Source organism: Mus musculus, chromosome 8 (assembly GCF_000001635.26).
Source record: "Mus musculus strain C57BL/6J chromosome 8, GRCm38.p6 C57BL/6J".
Taxonomy (NCBI): Eukaryota; Metazoa; Chordata; class Mammalia; order Rodentia; family Muridae; genus Mus; species Mus musculus.
In genome coordinates this window covers 85,732,530-85,744,856 of record NC_000074.6, presented here as the reverse complement: position 1 = coordinate 85,744,856, position 12,327 = coordinate 85,732,530, and the positions used below count along the sequence as shown (strand labels likewise).

General features: G+C 37.6%; 1 protein-coding gene and 1 long non-coding RNA gene across 2 annotated transcripts in view; one reads left to right on the top strand and one right to left on the bottom strand.

The window, feature by feature from the left end:
- The window catches only part of Itfg1 (integrin alpha FG-GAP repeat containing 1), a 123,393-nt gene that overhangs the window by 96,093 nt on the left and 14,973 nt on the right, over positions 1–12,327 (top strand). Inside the window, exons 11-13 of the mRNA NM_028007.3 lie at positions 4,479–4,629; positions 6,632–6,740; positions 8,689–8,732. Of these exons, the coding sequence (NP_082283.2) occupies positions 4,479–4,629; positions 6,632–6,740; positions 8,689–8,732 (304 nt within the window). The remainder of the gene's footprint in view (positions 1–4,478; positions 4,630–6,631; positions 6,741–8,688; positions 8,733–12,327) is intronic.
- Gm39214 overlaps positions 1–12,327 on the bottom strand; it is a 40,058-nt gene that overhangs the window by 21,600 nt on the left and 6,131 nt on the right. The window lies entirely within an intron of this gene.

The following is a 12,327-nucleotide window of genomic DNA, read 5'->3' as shown; positions in this document are numbered from 1 at the left end:
TCATGGAAGTTTTGTTCATATAAATAAAAAATAAATGAAAATCTCCCATAGTCTTACCACTCAGAGTTGATCAGTGTTTCCATTTGGTACATAAAAGAATTACAAATAAGAGTTTGGATTAATCTAAAATACCAAAATTATTTTTTAATCTATTCATTTCTTCTCAAATTGAAATATACATGTGTTTGTATAATCATCTGTCTTTTGTGACATGCAATAGAGAACAATACATACAAAAGCAAAATTATCTGTTCTTTTGATGTTAATAATTACAAATTATGTATTGATCTCTTATAGTCTACCAAGCATTAAACATTAGTCTAATTTAGATGTGAAGTAACTCTAATACTTGCATGCTTTTCACTGCACTGATGTGAAAACCTTTCTTACATAAGATGTAACTTCTATTAAAATGTACTGTATTCTATATAACTATACCTTACACATGCCTACTCTTATGTGCTTATGTACTATCATTTTTTGGCCCATAATTGACATTTTATTTTATATGTCAAAATATAAGTGCATTGCACTACAAAAATAGCAGGTGAAAAAGTTCTAAGAAGAGAACAGGCCAGCAACCTCACATTCTGAGAGGATGTGTTAGTGACCTGCATCCTTTCAGGACTCTGTAAGTGTCAACCAAAGATATGAAAATAAATAAGAGAGAAGGAAGGAAGAAATCATGCATAATCAAGAACTTTTAAAAATATAATCCAAGCAGAAAACTTCACCCCTTTTCCACACATGTGAAACCAAGTAGGCAGTGGAGGTGAGGACAGAAGGTGTCATTTTCCACACAGTGGACTTTGAAATACAGCTGTAAAGAGACATAAAAGTGAAAAGGCACCTCTGGGCAGGAGATGGGAGAAGATGGGGGAGGAAGGGTTGTTGTTTGAAAATGTCATAATAAAACATAATACTTGGCATGCTAATTTCCAGTCTTTAAAAGAAAACAGAAGAACTGAAAGAGGAATCATAGCCCTGCTTGGAAAGCCACAGCATTAAACAGTGTTGCTCTTCTGTTGTGTGTTATAAGTTGACAGTCTGTTGTTTTCAATTGTTTCTGAGTGATGGTGAAATGTGTCTGTGGGTCGCCCAGTGGGACTGGATGAGGGAAACTCTTGAGTAGTTCAGAGGAACCAATGCTGTTGCATTTGCTTTTCTTTCAACCAAGTTTTAGTCAGTTATCTACATGTTTTGTCCTATGCTTAATAAAGGGTTTAAAAGGTGATTCTATACCTTCCTGGTTTAATCTCATTTTAATACGTTTCCATTGGTCTGATAATCCTTTTAAGAGACACATAATTAACTTAACTCAGCATGTTTTGAGGCTTTTTCCAAGAACATAATATTGAATCTTAAATTTGGGTAAGTTTTATATTCTTTTATTAATTTTTAAAGATACCATATAAAGTAATGGGTTTTCTTGTGGCATTTTTATACAAATCTTGTTCTTATTGTTTTCTTAACTTACCTTTGCCAGCCTCATGTGTCCCTCTTAATTAATGGTCTACTTCCTTTCCCTAATAACCCCGTTAAGGGGTGGCAGCAAGAGACTTGGCCCAAGCAGTATAGTTATATGAAGTAAGCTATGTTGGTTCCTAAGAAAGACATTAAAGTGATTAACTTGGAGTTTGATACACCCAAGTCTTATGCTGTTGCTTGAATCAACCTTTGGAACCACTGACCCACAGAAACTCAGAAACTCCCTCAATTGATACTCGGAGCTGCATCTCTCCTGCAGGGTGAATAATAGTGAACTTTTGGAGTAGAAAGTAGACAGATAGAGGTCTCACTGTATAGGCCGCACTGTGCTGTTTGCCTCCTCCTGTCCAAAACCATTTGAGAGACACTCCACAGCTAGAACAGTGGCCACCCCAGAATGGACAAAATTAAGAGTTTTGGGAAAGGAAGGTGGGTGGATCTGGCCAGCCCACAGACTAAAAAGTATGATGTCATAAATTCAGCTCTCAAACAAGTAATAATTGACCAGTACATTCTTCCATTTTATTGGTTGCTAGGTTTTTGTTCATGGATCTTTTATCATGACTTGTAATTTTTAACCTTTTTTTTTTACTTTATTTTTTTAGATTTCTTATAAACAAGCTATTTGAGTCTTAGTTACTTTAAACCAATCTAACATTCTGTAAGCCTTTTATATTTCATACCAATGTTGATTTGGTTAAAGTCTACCATCTTACTTTTTTCTTTAATGTTTTTTCCTACTGTGATTTTAATTTAAATATTGTTTTCATGATTTAATTTTGTACTTTTTGTTTTCCTACTATAAATATTACTTTAGTGCATGTCTAAGATATTTTAAGAACACCTTTAAATTTTGTCTTCAACAATACATTTTAATGATAGATCTAGAAATTTATGTCTGGCCTCTTCCAGCCTTGTACAATTTCATCATACATTTTTCACTTGCTGACATTATTGACATTGTACTTGAGGTTTTTTTAATTAATCCTTCTTAAAGAGATGTGATATGCATAGACATTTCATATTTGCCTGCACACTTGACCTTGTATGAGCTCATGTTCTCCACTGCCTTGTATAGATCTAGATAGTTACCTGGTACTGTCTTTAGTCTGCTTGATGGACTCCCTTTAATATTTCTTAGATGTTCTTTAGTATTCATTAGGATGCCATAAATACTGACATGACTATATAAATATTTATAAAACTCTTGGTGAGGGACAATAGACACAGTTTTTTTTTTAAAGATAAGAAGAAGTGCTAGCAAAATGTCCAAGTCTCAACAGTAAATAATCCCAAAAATTGAGAAATGGAATTATGTGAACTTACAAAGCTGCTTCGCAACAAGAAAAGTATTCACCATAGTGAAAAAACAGCCTGTTGGATAGAAATAAATCTTTCCCAATTACTCATCACACAGGGATTCATATCTAGAATATATAAAGAACAGCAAAAACTAGCCCTCCAAATTCATAATTATCCAATCAGTAAATAGGCTGATGGCTGGAGAGATGGCTACTCTTAGCTACTCTTTCACAGTAGTTCCCAGCACCCACCCCAGGTGGCTCGTAACTCTAACTCCAGTTCCAGCAGATCTGATGTATTCTCCTAGCCTCTGATCTAGTAAAGAGTGGGTAGAGATGTTCCTCTAAGATCCATGACCTCACTATAGTGACTCTGGGTAGTTGGATGTTAAAATGAATGACATTGAAAGTCAGGAGAATGAGAGATAAGCACAATACAATGTCTATAGAGGGAGTTTTCAATGAGTGTCCAAACTCTGTCTTCCATCAAATTATATGCATTTTCTCTACAAGAATTCTATATTGCGTAAAGGAGGGGGCGGTTAGAATATGTGTAACAGAACCCAAGTAGGTTTGGTAGTTTTGTGTTGTGGAAATACAGATACTTGCACATCCAGGTTTACTACTGTCTTATTCTCAATGTACTTTCATGCTTATATATGCCTAGAAGTCTTAGAAAGATGCACACCAATGTATTTATGGTAGTTATCTGTGAAATTTTTTAACTTCTTAAATGTTTCTATTGCCTGAATTTTACAATAATTCCATAATCATTTAGAAGTAAAACATTTTAAAAATTATACATTATATTTAGTTGCCAAAAATAGAGAGAAACTGAATCAAGACCAGTGATTTAGAAACAATTTTTTTTCCTGTGAGGCTTAAATAAAATTTTATGTTTAAAAGTAAAATGCTGGCTCTATCCATATGAAACTTAAAGTAAGAATAGTGTTTTAAATTGTATAAATTCACTAAAGATTTCTGTTGTAAACTACCAGTTTACACTGGAAATTTTGAACAGCATGATTTACAGAACTTTGTGAAATCAAGAGACTCCAATTCAAATTCACATATTCATTGATTATTAATACACATTGTATGGGACTTAAAAAGATAACAGCAAAGATCTGTTCATTCTGTAAAGAGCACTGATCAGACCAAAGAAACATGTCTGTCTTGGTGAAACAGTGACTTTATTGGGGTTACTTAGAGGGTAGGTGAGTGGGTGACTAACTGCAGCAAGTTCTACTTTAGCACCAAATAGCCCACCCACAATGGGGAAGGATTCACATGAGCTGCATCTATGGAGCCTCCTGCAGACAGCTCTGCTGATTGTTGGGTCCCTCTCCCTGGCAGGTTTTCCCTTTTTATAGCCTTCAAGATCTTTCTAACCTATGTAAGTTGCATTCACTTACCAAGTCTTATAGGTCTCCAAGAAAGAATGATTAAATTCTGAGAGGATAGCTACACACCTAAAGTGTTACTTCAATAACTTAAAGCGCAAGGCAGAGGGGAATAACAGTGGAAATGGGGGAAGGATGGACATAGAAACTCAACATAAAAGGGGACAGAGTGTTTCTCCTCTCAACCCAATAATCCCAGAATTTTACATATACTGGCTGGAAGATACAGCACAGCTGATGCTTCATAGCACTGATTTTAACTGAATACCTCTTGTCTGTCACACAGCAATCAGCAAGCCTTTTTACTGGAGAACGTCCCATGCAATAATGCGAGCTGCGAAGAAGTGCATCGGATGTTTAAAGTCTACTGGGACCTAGCAGGCCTAAATCTAATCAAAGACGCCATAGTTGCCACCTTTTTTGATATTTATGAAGATGTGAGTCCAGAGCCATCCTGTATTTGAGTTTAACTGTGATGTTAAACTCTCGTCTCACTGTAGCTTCATGTTTTTCTTACCAGAAAGTGGAATGAGAGTGAAAGTAGATGAATTCATTAACAAAAACCTCTTAGTGTTAAATATGGGCATAGTCCAACTAATACTAGTACTAGGTATCTCTATAGTTGAATATGAAAATGTTATCTGTTTTTGTGCTTATTTGGAATAAACTGCCACAGAAGTATGTTTTAAGAGCAGCAAATTTACATGCTGACCAAAAGCAGAGCCAACAGGTACCTGCACAGAATGGCAGAAGAGTGGGGTCACTTAGACTTGTGAACTAGAGCAAGGCATCTATCTCTGCCTTCTATGGTTCCATCACTGGTTGCCGGATAATGTGGTGGAAGGCTCTACTGGTACCTGGCATCCACCTCAATAGAGAAAACTTTAGAATAAAGAAGAGACTGCTGAAGTGTATAAAGTTAGTTTATCCTTGCAGGGTGGCTTACTGTGGACTTAACTCCTGTCAGGATGTTTATGTCTTCAGTAGCCTTCTCATTTTGTAGTTCTCTTTGAGTTTAAGAGGCTTGTACTCAATGATGACTTATCAATATCTGCATTTCCTTCTGCTCTTCCTACTGCCAAATCTCACTTCCTTTCATTTTTCATTAACGGTTTTCAACCATAAAAGTAATTAGTAGAAATATTACAAGGGAAAAATCAACAAAATTGCCTACAAATCAATTTTTAATTTCTGTACATCAAAAAATATAACAAATGAAATTTTAAATTATTTTTAAATATGGGAAATAGAATGCTTCAAATAAGTGAAATCCTTCATGTCCTTAATGTTCCTAAACTCTTCATAGGAACTGCTGCCCCAGCTTCTGTGACTAATAGAAAAATAGAATATAGTCAATATACAGGAAAAATATGTTGGTAGTATTTATAAATGAAAATCGAGTAGAATCATGAATGTAAAAGAATGTCAGCTTTAAGTGAATATATGGTTTTTCTTCAATAAAATGAACTGAATTTCTGCCTTATAAAAGGAAGAAGAAAGGGTAGGGCCAGTACTGCAAAGGCCTCCAACAGTAACTTGGCTGTATTTGCAGAGGGTCTGAAAGTTCCTGCGCAGATCAGTGAGCTGTCTCAGCCTGTAAAAAGCATGTGCTACAAAGGCCTGGAAACCTGAGTTGGAGCCCCAAATCTTCCCTACTGTGGGAAGAACCAGTTCCTGAATGTTGTCCTTGACTTCACATTACACCCCCACCCCACCCCACACACAGTAATGAGTCTAAAAATGAAAGGCTGGGTGTGTTGATGCACACCTTTAATCGCAGTACTCTTGTAGCAGTGGATCAGTCTGAGGCTAACCTGGTCTATAAACTTGGCTAGCCAGTTTCAGGCCAGTCAATGCTACATAATGAGCCCTTATCTCAAAAAAAAAAAAAAAAAAAAAAAAAAGTCACAGTTCATGGACATACAACCAGAAAGGAATATACCAAAATGCTAACAATTATTTCCCAGGACTATTTTCTTCTTGATTACTGTTTAAGTTGTATGCACACATTTTCAGTAAGCTGATTTCAAACAACTTCCTAAGGCATGTACTTAAATAGTAATCAGGTGATAGTCAGCTCTCTACAAGGGGCAAGCTAGCTGAGAAAATTAACTCAGAAGGACGGAGGGTTTCAGCCCACAGTCACTGGATCTGGTGCTTTTGGCCTGTATAGCACAGTACATCATGGCAGGAGCACATGGAAGAGGCAGTCCACAGTTAGAAAGAGACAGGAAGATGCTAAAGTCATGATACCTCTTCAGGAACATCAGGGACATACCATGAGTGGGCCCTACCTCCAAAAGTACCACCAGCTCCCACATGCTGCCAACCAGGTCTTTAATGTATAAGCCTCTGGGGTAACAGAGCACACACTACAGCACAAGTCACATGGTGTTCTTTTTCCCTCACTGAGTAGTTTTACAATATTTGTTTTTTCAGGGAATCTTGGACATTATAGTCCTCAGTAAAGGATACACCAAGAATGATGTTGCCATCCATACACTCAAAAATAACTTTGAGGCAGATGCTTACTTTGTTAAAGTCATTGGTGAGTATTTTAGACGTCAGCATTCATCATTTTCCCTTCCTCCTTTCCTCTCTCTCTCTGTACTCATTTCATGGTCTAAGTGCACACTCCTGTGTAATGTATTCACAGCCCTGCAGATCAGGAAATAAACTTGAGCAGCACATTGTGCTGACTGTGACAGGCCCGGTTCAAACACCAGCTGTCCCAACAGTGACACCCTTTCCCTCTGGCTTAGTATTCTGCCCAGGATATCGGTTGAATTTGTCACATTTCTCTAGACTTCCTCAACCTAAAACACTTTTTCAGTCGTTTTCTATTTTTGACTTCATTGGTTCTAAAGAATTTTATATTGTTAGATAATCCTATTTCCTCACTATCTAACTTGGGTCACCCATTTTTGGCAAACTTGCACAGTGAGGAGTTACAGATCAGAGGCTCTCCACTGGCAGGCCCTGAGAGCACACTACTCACCCGCTCACAGAGATGAACACTTTGGATCTTGTGTGTGTGTGTGTGTGTGTGTGTGTGTGTGTGTGTGTGTGTGTGTGTGTGTGTGTGTTTCCTGCATGGAAATATATGTGCCACATGCATGCCTTGTGCAATCAGAGATCAGAAGAGGGTTGGATTGCCTTGAAAGACTGTTGTGAGCCACCATGTTGATATTGGGAACAGAACCCTGGTCCTTTTGAAGGACGGGTGCTTATAACCACTGAGTTGTCTCTCCAACCCTGAGATGACCAGTTTCTTGTTGTTCTTTTCTTTTTTCCTTTTCTCTTCCTTAAGTGTATTGGTATTTTGCCTGCACCCATGTCTGTGTGAAGGTGTCAGGTCCCCTGTAATTAAAGTTTCAGTGTGAGCTGCCATGTGAGTGCTGGGAATTGAACCTGAGGCATCTGAAAGAGTGTATAAAATCCAGGCAGGCTCTGGGTGCTTGGTATACCTGTTAGTAGTGCTTTGTCCTCTCTTCCAGGTTCCTTATGGACAAAGTAGGAAAATGGGAGGCAGGCTTCACATGCATACACGTCTAGTCACATGTATGATAAAGTGATGGATTCCTGCCACTACTTCCATTTCCCACACAACACAAGACTTCCCCATTTTTGCTTGTCTCTCCATGTGCATCTTCTGTAGCAATGAGAATTTGGGCTCTCATTTCCATGTTGTTTTCTTTACTGCAACCAGTTGCCTGCAGGTGCCTGTCCCACGGGCAGCTGTGCTCGTAAAGGCCTTGTGTATTTTATTGTGTGTATGCCTGCATTCTCTGGAAAGACTTCAAATACTGCTGCTTTTAATTTGATTTCTACATGGTTGTTTTTAGTACGTGGCAATACTGCAGCCTCATTGGACTTACTGATTCTTGGAAGGTTTTTTTAAAAATAGTTGTTTGGGGGAAATTTTCTTTACAGACAACCATTCACAAGGAGGAACAATTTTTTTTCTTTTTCTTTCTCTTATGCCCATGCCTTTTATGTCTTTATTGTGGTACTTACAGAGAGAAAGAGTGGGCATCTTTGCCTCCTTTCCATCGTGAGCATTGCGTTCTCACCAGTGGCTATAGGAACTGTACGAGGCCTTCTCCTGGTGTCATATTTAAAAAGTCCACCACTCTCATCCTCATTTACTGATAATTTTGTCAGTTACTGTTGAAAGATAGCTACTTTGTTTTTACTACTTACAGTTGATCTCTGACCTCTACATATACACCATGTCACAAATGGATCCATAACCACACACATAAATATACACAGATTTTAAATTTTTTTAATTAATTTTTAAAGATATATAGGTATATAGTGAACAGGAATTTAATTTGCTCAGAAGTTGAACTGGTTCATATTGGAGATCATGAGTCAGTGGATGCATTAATAGACTTGGGAGCTGCGGGGGGGGGGGGGGTGCAGGGAGAGATAGATCTTATTTTTAATTTAAGCTCAACAGTAATAATAGGCTGTTCTTTATCTTTCCACAGTTCTTAGTGGTCTATGTTCTAATGACTGTCCTCGTAAGATAACAGTAAGTAAATGTAATTCTTCATTGCAAATACTTTTGTGAAAAAATTTTAAGGGGCCTAGAGGTGGCTCAGTGGTTAAGAGCATTTCCTACTATTGCAGAAGACCCATGTTTAGTTCTCAGCACCTATACAGAAGTTAGCAACCATCTGTATTCCATTTCTAGGGATCTGATTCCCTCTTGTGGATTACTCAGGAACTGTATACACATGGTGCACATACATACATTCAGGCAAACACTCATATACATAAAATTGATACACTTATTAGCATTCTCTTCAGGATAAATAAATATACACAAAATAGTCAAGATAGGTTACAAAATTGTTAATAGTGTTTGGTAGTCAGTAGAATTACTGTCTTACTCAAGGAAATTGCTAGAATTTGGTACCTCTCCATAAAAAGTCATTACTATACAACTGAGAATGTAGCTTAATTAGTAGATGGCTTTCTAACTAGCACAGGCCTTGAGTTTGATCTTCACTACATAAAACCAGGGCCGGTGCTACGTGTCTATAATCCCAGTACATAGTAGGTAAAGCCAGGTGTCTCAGAGTTCAAGATCATCTTCAGATGGATAGCAAGTGTGAGGCCAACCTCTGATAAGGAAGACTGAACTTTAAAACAAGCCAAAACAGAAAACACACTTTTGTTTGAGGATCACTACCTTTATGACATACTCCATTGCTTCACACTTAGTTTTTTTGATTAGATGAGTACAGTAGAGCACATCCCTAAAGAACAGTGTTGCTCATCTTTGTATAAGTGATAGAGAGACCAGAATCAAGCACATTCATGTGTGTGCTGAGAGGGAAGGCATATATGGAAGTCTGAGGACAACCTCCAGAGTCTTCACCTTCCCATCTGGTTTGAGAGTTGGTCTCTTGTGTTGTGTGCCACTCTGCCACATACTCCAGGCTACCTGGCCCACATGCTTCTAGGGATTCACCTGGCTCTGCCTCCCAGCTTGCCATAGGAATACTGGAATTATAGATAGATAGATAGATAGATAGATAGATAGATAGATAGATAGATAGATAGATAGATAGATAATAGACAGATGTGTGTGTGAGAGAGAGAAAAATGATAGATAGACAGATGATAGATAGACAGATGGACAGTCACTGCATCCAGCTATTATAGGAGTCTGACTCAAGTCTTAAGGTTTGAAAGGCTTTCATCCACTTAGCAATCTCCCCAGCCTCAAAAACAGCATTAGTCACCATTTTTCTATTTAAAAGAAAAAAAAAAAAAAAAACCTAAGCCTCAGAGAGGTTGAATGTTCCCAAATCTTGGGGTCAGTGAGAAATTTCCACACAAAATATTTTGATTATAGTCACAAATCCTTTTAATCCAGTTGAAGCACTACAATGCCAATACTTTTATATATAGTTGAGAAACTTCCTATAGTTGAGACATCCTGACTCTACTTGGGAACAATGACTCTGAAGTAGTGAGGAAAGCAGGGTTGGCAAGAAGAGAGAGGTTGGTTTACAGTGCATGGAGAGCCCTAAAGCTGAGTGATTCTCATCACACCCTCAACTGAGGCAGAGGGGCCAGGGCTTCTCTATGCCTAAATTACTCAGATATTGCACTTAGACATGGGACACAACTTTTTTTTAGCTGAGAAGAGCTGCCAATTAGGATCCAGCTGTGAACTAGCAATGGTCAACACTTGGGACAATCCAGGATGTATTTAGTCCTAAAATGTAGGCCTAAATGATGCATCACTACATCCTCTGCCAATACCAATGCATTTCTAGAAGCTAAGGGATATACAAATTCAACAGTAGGTTTAAACTTTAAAAATAGATTAATGAAGAAGCTGCATCTCTTGGACTAGATGCTGTTGCTGAATTCCCAGCAAGTCTGTGATTAACAAGTGCTTGAAAAATTCTTGATTTGTCATCAGTAGAACCTACATTCATAAGAATACAAAGGGTGTATCAGAGATTAAAACACAGGAGAGACTCCACCTTCTCTTCCTCCTCTTCTTCCTCCTCTTCTTCTTCTTCCTCCTCCTTCTTCCTTCTTCTCTCCCCCTTCCTCTCACTTCCCCCCTCTCCTCCCTCTTACTTCTTCATTGTTCTCTTCTTTCTCTCTCTTCACTCACTCCTCCACTACCACCTCCTCTCCTCCTTTTACTCTACCTCCTCCTTCTCCTCTTCTTCCTCATTCTTTCCCTGCCTTACCTCTCCTCTCAATAATGTCTCATGTACTTATGCTGGCCTTGAACCTCTGAACTTCCAGTCTCCACTGTCTGTGTGCTAGCATTACAGGTATGCACCACCATGCTGTTTATGTGGTGCCAGGAAGCAAATCCAGGACTATCTGCATAGTAGGCAAACATTCTACTAACTAATTACAGCCCCAGCTCAAGCTTTCGCCTTCATTTTTGAAGGACAGTTTTCCTAAGCTCACTAAAATTTTATTTTTGTGGCAATTATTCAAACAAAAATTTCTCAAGTGCTTATCTTTTAACATATGTTCATTACAATCTGCAGGTTATGTCCTTTTCAATTAGAGTTGATTTCAAAGAGAGGAAATGTATCATCTTATTTAAAGTTTAAAGACAGTTCTATAAATAGAATTGTGATAAACTATCAATCTGATTAGGATCTGTAAGTTTCTCAGGAAAATCTGGAAAGTAATATTTCTTAATGCATAAACAATTATGAGATAGAACTAAAAGTCAATATTTTCATTTAATTGTAATTATTATAAACAAATTTTGACATTCATTTATGTTACTAAGAAATTGTAGCATATGTCCAACTCAGTATACAACATGGTGGATGTGGTGGTGAGGCGAGGGCAGGCAGATCTGAGCACAAGGCCAGCCTTGTCTACATAGTGAGTTCCAGGACAGCCAGGGCTATGTAGAAAGACGCTGTCTCAAAAACCCAAAAAAGAAAGGAAGAAAAGACAAGGAAGGAAAGCAAAGATAAAATTGTTGTCATGTTTGAGGTGAGGCCTGAGATTTTCTTAGTACTGGCAGTCAAACTCAGAGTAGTTCAATAACTCTCTAGCACAACTGAACTTTATAAATGCAACCATCAAGTGATATAAGGTATTAGGAATTTTGCACTGGGGTGAGTGAGATAGCTCGCATGTAAAGCCAAGCCTGGTGACATTAGTTTGATCTTCAGGATCCACATAGTAGAAAGGAGAACCAACTCCTGCAGGTGTCCTCTAATCTCCACACATGTTCTATTGCACCCAGTACTTACACACATACACAAATAAATAAATAATTGAATAAATAGTTGTAATTTTAATAATTTTCTACTAACCAGGTTTAATTTGAACTAATATCTACTTATGGAAATGTTCTCTTAAATAGCTAACAATTTCTTAAGTTATATAGTTAAATACATAACTGTGTTCTGGTAGATTCACCGCCTCCCCCAACATACACACACATGTATAAGTATGCAGCACTAAATTTGGACTTATTGGGCTATTTTTTAAAAAAGACATGAAAGTAGTGTGAGGTTTTGGAGCTAGGAGTTTAGAGCCAGGTTGGCTATGATCAAAATACTGTGTATAAATGTATGAATTTTCAAAAAAATAATTAAATATTCTTTGGGGTTTTTTTT